The sequence below is a fragment of the Zootoca vivipara genome, chromosome 8 (genome assembly GCF_965207765.1).
Source record: "Zootoca vivipara chromosome 8, rZooViv2.hap1.1, whole genome shotgun sequence".
Taxonomy (NCBI): domain Eukaryota; kingdom Metazoa; phylum Chordata; class Lepidosauria; order Squamata; family Lacertidae; genus Zootoca; species Zootoca vivipara.
Window position 1 is genome coordinate 86,006,244 of NC_142591.1, and position 18,056 is coordinate 86,024,299.

General features: G+C 45.7%; 2 protein-coding genes across 3 annotated transcripts in view; both read right to left on the reverse strand.

Annotated features, from left to right (window-relative positions):
• STX17 (syntaxin 17) overlaps positions 1–18,056 on the reverse strand; it is a 257,051-nt gene that overhangs the window by 39,362 nt on the left and 199,633 nt on the right. The window lies entirely within an intron of this gene.
• Positions 4,560–17,890, reverse strand: SNRNP48 (small nuclear ribonucleoprotein U11/U12 subunit 48). 2 transcript variants are annotated; one of them, XM_060277551.2, is made up of 10 exons: positions 17,838–17,890; positions 15,609–15,753; positions 11,631–11,744; positions 10,987–11,047; positions 10,171–10,236; positions 9,193–9,381; positions 8,428–8,549; positions 8,054–8,175; positions 6,711–6,884; positions 4,560–4,756 (listed from the first exon to the last, which is right to left on the reverse strand). In XM_060277551.2, the coding sequence occupies exons 2-10, from the start codon at positions 15,747–15,749 to the stop codon at positions 4,717–4,719; spliced, it is 1,029 nt and encodes a 342-aa protein (XP_060133534.1). In that variant the 5' UTR covers positions 15,750–15,753; positions 17,838–17,890; the 3' UTR covers positions 4,560–4,716. The 2 variants fall into 2 exon arrangements, with proteins under 2 accessions (XP_060133534.1, XP_088532552.1); XM_088676426.1 differs by lacking the exon at positions 17,838–17,890 and adding an exon at positions 16,241–16,304.

The following is an 18,056-nucleotide window of genomic DNA, read 5'->3' on the forward strand; positions in this document are numbered from 1 at the left end:
TAAATAAATGCACAACTATACAAGCAGGAATTAAAGTAGAGGTGCAGACATCTATGATTCCTTCCTTTGAGAACGCTTAGAAGAGCTTCTATGAAGCTTCTTAGGGAATTTTATAGGAGGGGGCACCCAAACGAGGCTTCATTTGGGAATCAAGATTGGCACAAATGCCCTCAAGGGGACCCCGTCTGATCCTACAACACCACTCTAGTGTTATAAAATAATATTGGGGGGGGTGCAGGACACCATTACTAATGAACAGAGAGGGGTGACCGAACCTGACAGCTGCAGTTACCCAGAATCCCTCGCAACACCACCTTCTTCGCCTCTGCTCCACTCCCGGGCCCGGCACCCCTCCCGCTTGGACTCAACCCTGCCTTAAGGAAGGCTTAAGGATCAGCATATGCACACATTTCCACATGACTAGCAACTTGGGAGCCATAATTCCCTGTCAATGGTATCTCATTCACAATGGAAGACTCCTCTGAACAAAAGACAGTGATCAACTCTTATGAAAATGTTAATTTCTCTTTGTGTTTAGGAATTCACACCTGGGAGGGGTGATAGGAGGACTAGGAGAGGTGTCAAAAGTGCTCAGATTTCTACCTTGAACCCTCCTTTTTTGAGAGGCATTGATTACATAGCTGTGATGTAGGAATGATGTATTGGGGGCGTTTCTTGGTGATGGGGAAACTGATAAAAGTGGAGGTTCTCTTTTGTTCTGGGTTCCTTCCTTGTTCTCCTGCGTGAGGGGAAGGACCCTGTTGCAACAGCAAATAAAGGCTTTGCTTCTCAAACTTCTCTGGTTGGCCTCTGTTATATATTCTCCGACCGATGGAGAACCCAATAAGGCTCTTGTGTACCCCATAAGGGAATAAGAGCAGATTTTTGCTTAGAACACTAGTATCGCACCAACACGAACCCCTCAAGATCAAGCCCTGTGTAATAAAGGCTCCCTTTCCTACCCTTTCTCTGTTGCCTGAGACTCTATGTAACCATATTTCTTTATGAATGAATACCGTGTATCTTTATTTCTAAATGAAACCCCCTTCTGCTACTCTGGCCAAGGGCTCTCAGGGATGCAGGGAACAGCCATAATCCTTTAAGCAAGAGGTCAGGTAGCCAGGGTGGTGCTCCTCTGCATATCCATAATCCATTCAGGTACCATCTCCTGCCATTCCCGACCCTCCGAAGCCAGAGGCAATACTCACACCTGGATCCATTGTTTTTCCCCGCCAGGTACTCAAGGATCCCCTCCCAGATACTTACTGGTACTTGCTTATCAATGTCCTGGGACATTGTGCATTGTTACCTTATGTTAATCCTGTTTACCTCCTGTTTACCTGTATGCTAATGCCCCTTGCACCTTCCCCTTTTCTGACGTTTTACCCTGTCACAAGTGATGTATGTATGATGCTTTCGATGTGCATTATGGGATGGTGGTGGGAACTTTTTAAAGTTCTTGCAGCCCTGTTCACGGTGTTCAGTCTGGCATTGAACCTGCTGCGCAGTAATAAACCTTGCTGTTTGCTCCGGATCGTGGCTGGACTCCTTCCTTTTATACTCCGCAATGACCACAGGCCCTTGCCTGATGAGCTGGGTGGCTGAGCATTCTCGCACCCAGAATTTTGCCCTAACAAAGCTGAAGACCTGCATAATGTTAGAACAGCAAAAGCTGAAGCAGCAAAAGCAAGAGACTCATTTCTAAGTCAGGGCAGTGGAATGTAAACACATGTTGAGCTCCTGTTTTTTGGAACTCATTCTACTATCACCTGATATTAGACACAGACCCACAGAGTTAATTTTTACGCATGAAAAGATAAAGGATCCCTGAACAGTTAAGTCCAGTCAAAGGCGACTATGGGGTTGCAGTGCTCATCTCGCTCTCACCCCAAGGGAGCCAGCGTTTGTCCGCATACAGCCTTTCCAGGTCCTATGGCCAGCATGACTAAACCGCTTCTGGTGCAACAGGACACCGTGACGGAAACCAGAGCACACGGAAACACCGTTTACCTTCCCACCGCAGCGGTACCTATTTATCTACTTGCACTGGTGTGCTTTTGAACTGCTAGGTTGGCAAAATCTGGGACAGAGCAACGGGAGATCACCCCGTTGCAGGGATTCGAACTGCCAACCTTCTGACTGGCAAGCCCAAGAGCCTCAGTGACTTAGACCACAGTGCCACCTGCGTCCCATTTCCACAGAGTAATGTGCCTTAACTCTAATAATAGTAATAATAATAATAATAGTAATAGTAATAATAATAATAATAATAATTTATTATTTATACCCCCCCCCCAATCTGGCTGGGTTTCCCCAGCCACTCTGGGCGGCTTACAACAGAAAAATGAAATAAAATAATCTATTAAACATTAAAAGCCTCCCTAAACAGGGCTGCCTTCAGATGTCTTCTAAAAATCTAGTAGTTTTTTCCCTTTTTGACATCTGTTGGGAGGGCGTTCCACAGGGCAGGCGCCACCACCGAGAAGGCCCTCTGCCTGGTTCCCTGCAACTTGGCTTCTCGCAATGAGGGAACCGTCAGAAGGCCCTCGGTACTGGACCTCAGTGTCCGGGCAGAACGATGGGGGTGGAGACGCTTCTTCAGGTATACTGGACCGAGGCCATTTAGGGCTTTAAAGGTCAGCACCAACACTTCTGAACTGTGCTCGGAAACATACTGGGAGCCAATGTAGATCTTTCAAGACCGGTGTTATGTGGTTTCGGCGGCCGCTCCCAGTCACCAGTCTAGCTGCCGCATTCTGGATTAGTTGTAGTTTCCGGGTCACCTTCAAAGGTAGCCCCACGTAGAGCGCATTGCAGTAGTTCAAGCGGGAGATAACCAGAGCATGTACCACTCTGGCGAGACAGTCTGCAGGCAGGTAGGGTCTCAGCCTGCGTACCAGATGGAGCTGATAGACAGCTGCCCTGGACACAGAATTGACCTGCGCCTCCATGGACAGCTGTGAGTCCAAAATGCCTCCCAGGCTGCACACCTGGTCCTTCAGGGGCACAGTTACCCCCATTCAGGGCCAGGGAATCCTCCACACCTGCCTGCCTCCTGTCTCCCACAAACAGTACTTCTGTCTTGTCTTGATTCAACCTCAATCTGTTAGCCGCCATCCATCCTCCAATAGATTCAAGTTACCAATAGATTCAAGTTACAGTACAAGAAATGAGATTCTGACTCAACAGGAAAAACTTTCTGAGGGCAAGAGCCAAGGATAAGAACAGTGGAACGGACTCCCTAAGGAAGCGGTGGACTCTCCATCCTTGGAGGTTTCTAAGCAGAGGCTGGATAGCCATCTGTCATGTATGATTTAGTTAAGATTCCTGCATTGCAGGGGGTTGGACTAGATGACTCACGGGGTCCCTTCCAACTCTACAACTCTATGATTTACACAATTTCAGTCTGAAGTGAAATTACTAGCTAATTTGGAGCACCAAGCAGAAACTAAATCACAACATTTTCATCCATCTCTAGAAGCTGACTCAATGAGTTATGTGTCGCCTTTAGTTTCAGGTAGGTAGCCGTGTTGGTCTGGTGTACTCGAAACAAAATTTAAAAAATTCCTTCCAGTAGCACCTTAGAGACCAACTAAGTTTGTCATTGGTATGAGCTTTCGTGTGCATGCACACTTCTTCAGATACTCTGAAACAGAAGTCACCAGACCCTTGTATATAGCGGGAGGGTGGGGTGGGGTATTTCTCAGAAGGGTAGTAGGAGATGGGTGATTGGCTCAATGGGTATGGTAAACCTGTTGACGACTGAAGAAGGCATCTGAAGGTATCTGAAGAAGTGTGTATGCACACGAAAGCTTATACCCAGAACAAACTTAGTTGGTCTCTAAGGTGCTACTGGACAATATTTTCAAAATTTTTTTTATTTGTATCACCTTTAGTTCATGACCTTTACAACTACATTTTATATCTGCAGAACAATAAAAGGAACTGCAGGTCTTGGTGCTAATTTCTACGATTAACCATTCTGTCTGACCAAACAGTGACCTTTGCATCTCCATCAGACCTCACCTGGAGTACTGTGTCCAGTTCTGGGCACCACAGTTCAAGAAAGATACTGACAAGCTGGAACGTGTCCAGAAGAGGGCAACCAAAATGGTCAAAGGCCTGGAAATGATGCCTTATGAGGAACAGCTTAGGGAGCTGGGTATGTTTAGCCTGGAGAAGAGAAGGTTAAGGGGTGATATGATAGCCATGTTCAAATATATCAAAGGATGTCATATAGAGGAGGGAGAAAGGTTGTTTTCTGCTGCTCCAGAGAAGCGGACACGGAGCAATGGATTCAAACTACAAGAAAGAAGATTCCACCTAAACATTAGGAAGAACTTCCTGACAGTAAGAGCTGTTCAGCAGTGGGATTTGCTGCCAAGGAGTGTGGTGGAGTCTCCTTCTTTGGAGGTCTTTAAGCGGAGGCTTGACAGCCACCTGTCAGGAATGCTTTGGTGTTTCCTGCTTGGCAGGGGGTTGGACTGGATGGCCCTTGTGGTCTCTTCCAACTCTAGGATTCTATGATTATTCCTCAGTAAAGGAAGCTAAACTGGAGCAGGGAATTTTTAAATGGCATTTATTAATGGATGAAAAAGCTGGCAGAGCACAGCCTAGTTGTCTGCTGCAGAGCTGCGTGGGGATGCCCTGGGGATGAAACAGGCACAGCTTGACTTCTATCCCAGGCATCGCTGACAGACCTCTAATACACGGGTTTCATTTTTTCCTTTTGTGACTGCGATGCTTGCCTTCATGTCTGAAAGAAAACGAAACACATCGTTATGTAAGTCTTTAGCACTCCCGATATAAAAGCGACCCAGATCCCTCAAAAATCTACCCTTTTCCATGAAGACTGTGGCTAAACCTTTCTAGCCTCATCCCTTCACTTCCATTCCTTGTTACTCTTGCATCACACAAACTTCACCCAACAACTGAAAAAAATTCCATTAGTAAGATATTTTGGGTATGAATCTTTCCTTTTTGGCTATTCTTAGCCAAGCGACATATCACATGGAAAATCCATTTCAACCCAATTGCCACTGCAGGAATTTGAACTTGCTTTCAGCTGCATGGAGGTGGGTTTTAAACTCTTTGCCATCTATCCCATTTAGAAAATCGCTCCCAATTCCTACACAAATTGCTGTTTGCACCTTAGAGAGAGAATATGGTATTTTTCCCTTATAGGGCTAACTTGCTTTGAATTATTTTTAATGTTGTTTTTCTTGTTGCAACCTGCCCTGGCACCTTGGGATAAAAGTCAGGAAATAAATACATTAACGACAAGAACTTACCGCCGGAGCAGGATGTATGAAATTTTGAGACACATACACACACGAGATAGGTACACAGATTTAAAGTACATAACATGTGCCTTAGGTGTGCAGAGGTTACAGACAAGTCTAGGAGAGGTAAAATAGAGTATCTGAACAAACGAAACACCAGCTGTCGGGCAAAACTGTTGGGTTAGGTCTGAACTGGGGATTTAAGCAGTGCTTAAGCAATAAATGTGGGACCCAGGTGGCGCTGTGGTTAAACCACTGAGCCTAGGGCTTGCTGATCAGAAGGTTGGCGGTTCGAATCCCTGTGACGGGGTGAGCTCCCGTTGCTCGGTCCCAGCTCCTGCCAACCTAGCAGTTCGAAAGCACGTCAAAATGCAAGTAGATAAATAGGAACCACTACAGCGGGAAGGTAAACGGCGTTTCCATGTGCTGCTCTGGTTTGCCAGAAGCGGCTTAGTCATGCTGGCCACATGACCTGGAAGCTATACGCCGGCTCCCTCGGCCAATAATGCAAGATGAGCGCGCAACCCCAGAGTGGGGTCACGACTGGACCTAATGGTCAGGGGTCCCTTTACCTTTTTTAAGCAATAGATGGTGTGACAGGTAACTCTCATCTTATGCTTATTTTACTTATGCAATCTCAGCTTTGCGTGGGTGGAATGGATGGATGGATGGAGAGTGGAGAAAACCCACTCTCCATTTATTTATTCCCCCGAGCACAGTTCAAAGTGTTGGTACTGACCTTTAAAGCTCTAAACGGCCTCGGTCCAGTATACCTGAAGGAGCGTCTCCACCCCCCATCATTCAGCCTGAGATCCAGCACCGAGGGCCTTCTGGCGGTTCCCTCATTGCGAGAGGTGAGGTTGCAGGGAACCAAACAGAGGGCCTTCTCGGTAGTGGCGCCTCCCCTGTGGAACGCCCTCCCAGCAGATGTCAATAAGCAATTATTTTGCTTTTAGAAGACAACTGAAGGCGGCCCTGTTTAGGGAAATTTTTAATGTTTGATGCTGTACTGTTTTTAATATTCGGTTGGAAGCCGCCCAGAGTGGCTGGGGAAACCCAGCCAGATGGGCGGGGTATAAATAATATATTATTATTATTATTATTATTATTATTATTATTATTATTATTATTATTATTACAAGCTTGCCCAGCTTTGGGAAGGCAGTGCAAGAGCTCTAACAGCATCCCAGAGCCCTCGCACCTCCTTCCTCGAAATCGGGAAAGAGGGGGGGGGCAGATCCAGGGGTTCTTGGCTTTATCAGTTTTTGCATTTATCCCGCGTGGATCCCAAGAACCAAACCCTCACGTGAGATGCGAGTTGCCTGTATTTGTAAGCCACTCTGTGGCACGTTCAGCTGAACCTCGATCTAATGTTTGAAGAATGCGGTGCCCATCACTGGAAGTCAAGAGACCAAGGGAAGTACTCGCCTCACTTTTTTCCTCCGGGACTCCTTCCCTCTCTCTCTTCCCCGACTCCTTTTTCGTTTGCCTGGACTTCGGCTGGAATTCCTCTTCTGTCGAGAATAATCAGCATCCTTTGAACTTCCACTCGACTGTCTTGAGTCAGCTGAGGTAGACCTTCGCTCTTTTAAACCTTCTTTTCTATTAAAGAGGGCGGGTGCATAATTGCTTTATTAGAGTACAGATCATTTAATTCAGGGGAAATAAACTGCTATGTCTGTTTTTGTATGGTCAGCAAGTCAGTAATTAATAATCTGGAAAAGATGCAGACTTGGTTAACGCTCACGCTTGCAAAATACTGCAGCCTTGTCTTCTTCTGAAAACATTGCAAAACACCTCCTTAAAACGGGAGAGAGATTTTCCCTTAGCACAACTTATGAGCCCCAGACCACTATCACTAGCCTGGTATTTCCCTCACATCACAATGGAGGATTTCGTGGGAAGACGAGAACATTTGTGTTTGCCACTCACTGTGGAAGAGAGGAAAGTTGTAAATAAGATTGCACAAGGCAGCCCTCGAGAATACAGCATTTAAGGAGAAATGGGGGAGAAATCAGCTAAGGCAGGCATGTCCAACAGGTAGATTGTGATCTACCAGCAGATCACTGGACGTCCGCTGTTGATCACTGGTACGGTAGATCATTGGCTCCCCCAAAGAAGCTGAACAACTGTGACTCCCCTAAAAAAAGCTCAACATTTTACCTCCTCCCTGAAAAAACTCAATAACTTTGACCCCCGCCCCCATGGGGCCTTTCTCCTTCCTAAAAAAAACTCAACAACTTTGACCTAAACCCCCCCAAAAGGGGGTAGATCACTGCCATTTTATAACTCTGTGAGTAGATAGCAGACTCTTGGGAGCTGGCCACCCCTGAGCTAAGTGATTCATGGAACGGTGAGGCATTAGTGCACAAAGAAGGGGCAGCACAGCTGATTTCTGGGAGACTCCTAAAGGTCCCCGAACTCCTAGAGATAGAATCACAGAATTGTAGAGTTGGAAAGGACCCCAAAGTTCATCTTGCACAACCCCCAGCAATGCAGGAATTACAGCTAAAGGATTCCTGGTGGAACCTCTGTTTAAAAAGCTCCAAGGGAAAGCGTTCCACTTTCTGAGGGGGTCAAACAGCTCTTACTGTCGGAAAGTTCCTTTTCAAGTTTAGTCAGGATCTCCTTCCTTGTAATTTGACTCCCTTCCAGCTCATACAATTCTGTATTCCAGAGTTGACCTGGCAACGCTGCAACCCTAAGACCATTTGCATCAGTTCACAAGGTACCAGTGTGCCCCGCGAGTGTTTTGTAGCGACAGTTCTCACCTCCCTGCAGACTTTGCTGAAAAAGAGGAGTTTTCGTCTTCGCAGGATTCCGCGTTCCTGTTCTCCTCCTGCCAATGAGCTGCAAGCTCTTCCATGTGCACGCCGATCACATCCCTGATCACCTGGGCAGGGACCACAGACAGGAGTGGGAATCAGGCCAACAGTGAAATCTCAGCTGGGCAAGAGAGCTTGCCAAGCAGTAAGGTGATCGGACGCTTCCTTAAAATGCACATTTGTAAGGCAGCTTAGCCTAAAACACTGGGGATGCCAGAAATCCTCTCAAGGGGTTTAATTAATGGATGGTTTGTGCCAACTGAAAAGTGTTTTGATTCTTGCAAGGATATCCACCGTCTCCCCAGCTCCTCAGGACACACCTCTGTGTAGGATTTCTTGGTAATGTGAACATTCTTCGCTCTGTAGGACTGCCGCCGTCTTTTATAATCCCGCATCTCTGCCAGAATTTCAAGGTGGGACTTTGGACCTTTCTGGCCGTCATCTAAAGGCAAAAGAAGAGGAAGAAGAGGTTATTTTATTACATTAGAAAGGTAAAGGTAAAGGGACCCCTGACCATTAGGTCCAGTCGTGACCGACTCTGGGGTTGCGCGCTCATCTCGCATTATTGGCCAAAGGAGCCGGCGTACAGCTTCCAGGTCATGTGGCCAGCATGACAAAGCCACTTCTGGCTAACCAGAGCAGCACACGGAAACGCCGTTTACCTTCCCGCTGTAGCGGTACCTATTTATCTACTTGCATTTTGACGTGCTTTCGAACTGCTAGGTTGGCAGGAGCTGGGACCGAGCAACGGGAACTCACCCCGTCACAGGGATTCGAACAGCTGACCTTCTGATCAGCAAGCCCTAGGCTCAGTGGTTTAACCCACAGCGCCACCTGGGTCCCTAATACATTAGAAACATTCGCTTTAATTCACAGGTGGTGTACATACAATATCACAGGGGGAAATGGAAGAAAATGCAGCTTCAAAAAGACCGAGATAAAGTAAACCGCTCAACTATAGGTAGGAGCGGAGATATCTAATTCAAGCACAGGGGACGCCTGAGCAAAAGCGTACCAAATCCGACCCCACATTTTGAGACTTTCAAATGTCACACAGAGTACAGCTGTAACGGTTTCCTCCTGACCTTGGTTGACTTTTGCTGCCAGATCTACGAAGAGATCACTGTCGTTTTCTGCCAGCTGGGATATTGACCTCTGCTTCTTCGTTTCTGCAAGGACGTAATCGTAAATGGCCAGGCGGTCGGCTTGGGTCAGGTCGCAGACGTAGCGCTTGTGGTTCTGTGGAACTTCGACAGGCAGGAAGGAATAGGCACCTAGAGCGTTCAAAACAGACACATGATCTGAACCGGAGGGCCGTGAAGAACACACGGAACTCGTGACACAAGAACCCGTGGGCATCCAACGAAGATGAATGTCGGAAGATTCGGGACAGATAAAAGAAAGGACTTCCTGAAGCAGCACAGAGTTAAACTGCGGAACTCCCTCCCACAGGAAACAGCAATGGCCACTCACCTAGATGGATTTAAAAGAGTATTAGACAAATTCATGGAGGAAAGAACTATTGGTGGCTACTAGTCAGTGCTTTTTTCCCAGGGGGCACTCAAGGGCACCCAGTACCGGCACCTCTTTTTGTTGTTTTTAAAAAGTGTGGCACTTACTGTAACAACTTCATGGGGAGTACGGGCACCTATTTTTCTAGGGGGGGAAGCACTGCTTCTAGCCATGATGGCTCTGCCCTGCCTCCACAGCTGGAGACAGCGATGCTTCTGAATAGCAGTTGCTGGAGGTTGCAGGAGGGGAGAGGGCTCTTGTGTTCGAATCCTGGTTTCCCACAGGTATCTGGGTGGCAATTGTGAGAGCAGGAGGCTGGACCAGATGGACCATGACACTTTGAAAGTGCTGTATGTACATTTAGCAGAACACAATAATGCTGGAAGGGAATGACTGAGCCTCAAGAATATAAGCATTTTCAGGGCGTTCCAAGAAATGGAGGAAAAAACGGGAAAGCTAGACATCGCTGTATAAAAACATTCTCCAATATACGGAGCAGTCAAGACTCAATAGGAACCAAGGATGATTGTCACTTCAGAATCCCTACTTACCTAAACCATAACTTCCACTCTCTTTAGCGATGGCTTGTTTAATGATGTCAAATTGCAAATTCTTGTCTGCAGCAAAATAAAGGAGGGCACATAAGAATGCTAACTATATTTAGGACACTTGGAAGTCTAAAGACAGATGATTCAATCTGCAATACCCAATATACATTAAGCAGCACCCGACATGGTTTTAAAAGCATCAGAGATCAGAAATTTTAATTATGCAGGATGTAAAAAAAGATTTCCTAGACACACTGTTTCCCTATAGAGATCTTTAATATTCCAGGCTCCTCGGATTAAATGATCACAAAATCAGTGGAGAACAACATAGCACCCAAATTTCAGATAAGCTAATTGTCTTATTTATAAAAATAGCTATTTTTATCAATGTGACTCCTAGCCACAGAGGTCATTTGGGCATAGCTGTCAAGTTCTCCCTTTCTTTAAGGGAAGTTCCCTTATTATGCTGAATAGGCTTCCTCGCGAGAAAAGGGAAAACTTGACAGCTATGCATTTGGGCCTCTAATTCACAGATGTGTCCAGGAAGTACCACCAAGCTATGTACCTGACCTTTCAGAGGGAGGGAACCCTATCCAGAACGAGCAATAGGCCTATCTTCCAAGCACAGGCGCCACCTACTCACAGACCCTCAATTCCCCCAGGATTCAAACTCAGTTTATTGGCCCTCATCCAGTCCACAGCTGCACTGACACACTGGTCCAGAGCTTGATTATTCTGCTAACATACAATAAGAACCTCAGCATGCCACGTTGGCCGTGCCATATTTTACTTTCTCTTCACTGCCACATTTGCACTCACCCATCTGCACACGAGGGATCTTTGCTTTCTCTAAGAAAAAAGTAGAATCGTACATTTCAGCCTGCAAGACAAAAAGGTAAATAAAAGATGAAGCCATTCAGTAATCATGATTGTCACCAGTGGGTATTCTGTTCCACTCTCAGCTACACAAGTGGAACAGAACCCAACACTCTTCCCAATATGGCTAATCCAGTCGTCCTCATTTGTACACCTCTTTATAGGAGTCAACAAAGTCACTTAGAAGCAGGGTGGATTTAAAGCAGGCATCCCCAAACTGCGGCCCTCCAGATGTTTTGGCCTACAACTCCCACGATCCCTAGCTAATAGGACCAGTGGTCGGGGAAGATGGGAATTGTAGTCCAAAACATCTGGAGGGGTGAAGTTTGGGGGTGCCTGATTTAAAACATGAGGTGTAAGGTCAATCAGATAGGCTTTATGGACAGTCTTGGTATAACACCAAAAACACTTCCGAAATCCAAATGCTTGCGCTGATTTCAAAGTTCTTGGCTCTAGTAGAAACATCATTGTGTTGTTTAGTCATTTAGTCGTGTCCGACTCTTCGTGACCCCATGGACCATGGCATTTTTCTCCCGTTCCAGAATATGAATAATCCCCACAAAAAGGAGACTAGCAAAGAGTATTACCTCCTCCTCTTTAGAATAATCCAGTTTTCTCAGCCTACAGGACACCATATGCTTCTCCAGGGAAGATCTGGGCATTTGGTGGTTAGGATCATACGGGCAAGACACTCGCTCACACTGGGGGGGAAACAAAATATTTTATGCGTGAAACAGTGGCAAGACTCCTTAAGAAAAGCAGACAAATTTCATAGCGAAACAGGAATTCAAAAAACATTTCCCTGTCTATCTCTTCTCTCAATATTAAAGCTATCAGGCAATTTAATGTCACCCATTAGCTTCAAGATAGCAGCCCAAGAGCCTCTGGTAAAATAAAAACCACCAGCTCTGGAGCTGTGAGAAAACGGAAAAAAATAAAATTCTGAGGATGTGTCCACGATGAGTTAAAAAAGATGTTTAAATTATCCATTGAAAAGAAGCCAGAAATGTATTTGCTAGGGATTTTAGGAAAGGACATCCCACAAGATTAAAAAAATGTTATTTTTATATGCCGCAGCAGCCGCCAGATTAGTATTTGCTAGAATTCGGAAAGGAGACCGTGTCCTCACAAAAGAAGATTGGATAAACAATCTATGTGAATTCACAGACCTGGCTAAATTAACGGCAGCCATAAGACACCAGACAAATCAGAAACTCAGGCTGGAATGGCAATGTTTTGAGGACCATATGAAATAACACTGTTCTAGGGATAATATGTTGATATGCATGGACTAAGCATGTAAAGTTGATTTTAAGATTCAAATGAAAAATCAATTTTGGACTGGAATGAATAATATGTATGGGACGCAGTGATAATAGGATTCTAATATATAAAGTAAGTCGAATTGAGGTGGAGGGAAGTCATACAGGTGTCACCTTAAGTTTATTTCCTTATTTCTTTTTTTATTTCACTTTTATGTATATTTTTCTTTTAAGTTGCGTTAACGTATACTTGTGCATAAGATAGTTTAAGAGTTGTGAAATTGTAAATTTCTTTCTTTTTCTTATGAATAAAAAATAAAATAAAATAAAAAGCCTCTGATCAACCTGATCATCAGCCGGCTAAGGTCCCAGGGGTTGATAAAGGCTGGGTTAAGAAGTATCTCTTTCCCGGCCTCAGGACACCCAGCCCCACGGCCAAATTTAAGCTGTCCTTTTGCAGAAGGAATGAAGCCAGTCAGTCTCACGTAGGCTCAGCAGAAGAGGAAGGTGAGGGGCAGTTGGCCAGGCACCAGCTAGGGTTCCTAGATGCTAACATCTGGGACTCTTTTTTGTGGGCAGGGAGTAATAATAATAATAATAATAATAATAATAATAATAATAATAATTTATTACAGTATTTATACCCCACCCATCTGACTGGGTTTCCCTAGCCACTCTGGGCGGCTTCCATTAAAATACAATAATCTATTAAACATGATTTCTGTATTTTAATGTTTTGTTGGAAGCCGCCCAGAGTGGCTGGGGCTGCCTTCAGATGTCTTCTAAACATCAGATACTTTATTTCCTTGACACTTGGTGGGAGGGCGTTCCACAGGGTGGGTGCCACCACCGAGAAGGCCCTCTGCCTAGTTCCCTGCGACTTGGCTTCTCGCAATGAGGGAACCGCCAGAAGGCCCTCGGAGCTGGACCTCAGTGTCCGGGCAGAACGATGGGGGTGGAGACGCTCCTTCAGGTATACTGGACCAAGGCCATTAAGGGCTTTAAAGGTCAGCACCAACACTTTGAATTGTGCCCAGAAACGTACTGGAAACGTAACTCTACTATCACAAAGCTACATCAATGCAAAATGTTTTTACATTACCCTGAAATGCACGGCCTCAAAGAAGTTCAGAGCATGTCATTCAGGACTTGTAAAAAGCTGTACAGTCAAACCTCGGCTCCCGAAAAACCTCCGTTTTGGAACATTCCGGCTCCCGAACGCCACAAACCTGGAAGTAAATACTCCGGTTTTCTAATGTTTTCCGGAAGCCGAACGTCTGGCGCGGCTTCCGCTTGAGTGTCGGAAGCTCCTGAAACCCATCGGAAGCCGCACCTCGGTTGTCGAATGTTTCAGAAGCCGAATTATGTTTGACAACCGAGGTTTGACTGTACCTATATAACATAAGATGCTCCACTGGGAAACCAGGAAGCAGTGGGATTCAGAAGCATTGCTGCCTCTAACAATAGCTGTCAAGTTTTCCCTTTTCTCGCGAGGAAGCCTATTCAGCATAAGGGAATTTCCCTTTTAAAAAGGGAGAACTTGACAGCTATGCCTCTGACTGTGGAGGCACAGAAGAGCCATTGTGGCTTGTAGCTACCCATAGCCGTCTGCTCCATTTGTTGTATCCTACTTTAATTTCCCTCTCCTCTTCTGTACAAGAGCAGTGGATGAGATTTGTGTATGACAGTGATGACGAACAGTGCCGGATTTACGTATAAGCTAAACAAGCTCTAGCTTAGAGCCCCACTCACTTGGGGGCCCCCCCAAAAAAACCTGGATGTACATTTCCAAAATAGAAGATAAAAACCAAATAAAATAAAAGCTACAATTATTATTTCATGTCATAGCAAGTTTCTACAGACTAGATTATGAGTCTTTGTAAATTGTGTTTTGTTATTACCAAATGCCAAAGTGTTTGCATCATTGTTATGAATGAAAAAATCATTTTAAGTTAAGAGTTTAATAATTATTTCACTATTAATATACTTCTTCTAAATTGTATTTCAATTCAGCAATTACTTTGATTAAAATACATATTTTGTTATGTGCAAATGGCTTGGGATACCTATGAGGTCCATAAATTACCACATAGCATATATTCAACACAAAAAACAGCGACAATTTGTTGTTGCCAAAGGACAGCTGGACCTATAAAGGGCCCCATTACCTTCAGGAGCTTAGGGCCTCATCAAACCTGAATCCGGCCCTGATGATGAACTCTCCATGTGTCTGCTGGACTGCATAACCCAGAGGTCGGCAACCTAATGCCCACGGGCCGGAGGTGGCCCATGAGGGTCGCTTAACCGGCGCATGAGCAACCCCAAACCAAGCCGCCTGCTCAGCAAGTCCGACGCAACACTAAACCGGCACAGCGCAGCGCGGGGACTCTCTTCCACAGCTCTGGAAATCGCTTCTGCGCATGCCCAGATGCCAGAAATCGAGTCTGCACATGCCCATGGCACTGAACATTGCTTCTGCGCATGCCCAGACGCCGAAAATTGCTTCTGCGCAGGCACGATTTTCAGCGTCTGGTCATGCACAGAAGCAATTTCCGGCGCCGCAGACATGCGCAGTCGCGATGTCCAGCATCATAGAATCATAGAATCATAGAGTTGGAAGAGACCACAAGGGCCATCCAGTCCAACCCCCTGCCAAGCGGGAAACACCATCAAAGCATTCTTGACATATGCCTGTCAAGCCTCTGCTTAAAGACCTCCAAAGAAGGAGACTCCACCACACTCCTTGGTAGCAAATTCCACTGCCGAACAGCTCTTACTGTCAGGAAGTTCTTCCTAATGTTTAGGTGGAATTTTCTTTCTTGAAGTTTGAATCCATTGCTCCGTGTCCGCTTCTCTGGAGCAGCAGAAAACAACCTTTCTCCCTCCTCTATATGACATCCTTTTATATATTTGAACATGGCTATCATATCACCCCTTAACCTTCTCTTCTCCAGGCTAAACATACCCAGCTCCCTAAGCTGTTCCTCATAAGGCATCCTTTCCAGGCCTTTGACCATTTTGGTTGCCCTCCTCTGGACACATTCCAGCTTGTCAGTATCCTTCTTGAACTGTGGTGCCCAGAACTGCGCTGTGCCAGTCCAGCCCACGGAGGATCTCCGCAGGCGTGATGCGGCTCATGCCTGGTAAGCCTTGCCGACCCCTGGCATAACCTATCGTCCATGACCACTGACCAGGGTGATGGGTTTTGGAGTCCAACAGTCTCTGGAGGGCACAGGTTCCCCATCCCTACTGGGAAAGCGGTAATGAACAGGCGCATGACATTCCACTCTGTTGTAATCTTACCGGGTTTCCAAGCCACACAGCGAAGGAAAAAGGCATCTTCCTCTCAGGGTTGTCTGTGCCAGGAGCCATGCTTCGTAGGGGCAACCCTGGCTCAACTGGCTCCAAACTCAGGTGACTTTGGGATGACGCAACACCATCCATGCTCCTGGCAAAAAAAAAAAAATCCCGTTTTTATCATTCAGTGGAGTTGAGCGAATAGAGCAAAAGAGCAAAAACAGATTAGGCCCAAGTTATCAGAAGGACTCTATGTGGGACAAGAAGCTACAGTTAGAACTGGATATGGAACAACTGATTGGTTCAAAATTGGGAAAGCAGTTACGACAAGGCTGTATATTGTCTCCCTGCTTATTTAATTTATATGCAGAATTCATCATGCGAAAGGCTGGACTAGATGAATCCCAAGCAGGAATTAAGATTGCCGGAAGAAATATCAACAACCTCAGATATGCAGATGACACAACCTTGATGGCAGAAAGCGAGGAGGAATTAAAGAACCTTTTAATGAGGGTGAAAGAGGAGAGCACAAAATATGGTCTGAAGCTCAACATCAAAAAACCCAAGATCATGGCCACTGGTCCCAGCACCTCCTGGCAAATAGAAGGGGAAGAAATGGAGGCAGTGAGAGATTTTACCTTCTTGGGCTCCTTGATCACTGCAGATGGTGACAGCAGTCACGAAATTAAAAGACGCCTGCTTCTTGGGAGAAAAGCAATGACAAACTTAGACAGCATCTTAAAAAGCAGAGACATCACCTTGCCGACAAAGGTCCGTATAGTTAAAGCTATGGTTTTCCCAGTAGTGATGTATGGAAGTGAGAGCTGGACCATAAAGAAGGCTGATCGCCGAAGAATTGATGCTTTTGAATTATGGTGCTGGAGGAGACTCTTGAGAATCCCATGGACTGCAAGAAGATCAAACCTATCCATTTTTAAGGAAATCAGCCCTGAGTGCTCACTGGAAGCACAGATCCTGAAGCTGAGGCTCCAATACTTTGGCCACCTCATGAGAAGAGAAGACTCCCTGGAAAAGACCCTGATGTTGGGAAAGATTGAGGGCACTAGGAGAAGGGGATGACAGAGGACGAGATGGTTGGACAGTGTTCTCGAAGCTACGAACATGAGTTTGACCAAACTGCGGGAGGCAGTGCAAGACAGGAGTGCCTGGTGTGCTATGGTCCATGGGGTCACGAAGAGTCAGACACGACTAAACAACTAAACAACAACAACAATCAGAAGGACCTCTGGCTGCCATGGGTGTCCCAGCACAGTCAGCAGCACACTAAAAGATGGGGAGAGTGGACAACTGACTGGGCTACACTTAAATTGAAATAAAAACTGCAATTATTACTATTCCCACCCACGCTTCATGCAAGGTCCCAGGGCAGATTGCAAACAATTTAAAACATGTTACAAACCCTGCAGTTTTATAAGAGCATATATTTAAAGCAGATGAACAAATGAGTAAATTACTGGTAAGTTAATTTGGAATACGCAGAAAATATTTTAAAAATAATAATTAAGGAACCGCAGAAAGCGGGGGAAGGAAGCCGAGTTTTGAAATGTTTAAATGATTGTAAAATGATTGAAATGTATAAAATTGAAAATCATAAATTAAAACGTTACATTTTTTAAAAAAAACAGCAACCCCCCTGCAATTACAAATAAAAATTAAAAAATACAACCACACACACAAAATATAATAAAAAACAGCTTCCCGTGGAAAAATAGTTCACACCATTGCTTATATTAGATTTAGAAATTTCCAATCTTTCTGGTTCCTGAAAAGAGACTGCCATTAAGAGGGCAGAATTGCCTGGCTGGAATGTGTCAATAATAATAATAATAATAATAATACCCTGCCGATCTGGCTGGGTTTCCTCAGCCACTCTGGGGACACGAGAACCACTTTCAAGTATCTCAAGGGCTTTGGCATGGGAGAGGGGGGAAGGTTGTTTTCTCCTGCTCTGGAGGGTAGGACTCGAACCCATGGCTTCAAGTCACAAGGAAGGCGCTTCCGACTCAGGAAGAACTTTCTGCTTGGCAGTGGCATGAAAATAGTTTATATTTTCTGTTTAGGTGGTGGACTCTCCCTCCTTGGAGGCTTTTAGGCAGAGCTTGGGTGGCCACCTGCTATGGAGGCTTTAGCTGAGATCCTTGCATTGCAGGGGGTTGGACTAGAGGACCTTTGGGGGACCCTTCCAGCTCTACCGTCCTCTCATTCCCGACCCACCTGGATGCAGCTCCGCGGGAGACACCCGGATGCAGGTTGCCTGGCAAGAACAGGAAGCGGGCTGGGCTGATTGACCATAGAGTTCGGCGGGAGAGACTGGACGTCCGGATGTCCGAGGGCGGGACTTCCTGGCCGGGCGGAAGTAGGATCTGCAGCCAGGAGTCGCCATGGCTGGTTATTCAGCTGTACTGGTGCGCTGTTGCTGGTGCCTTGGCGCTT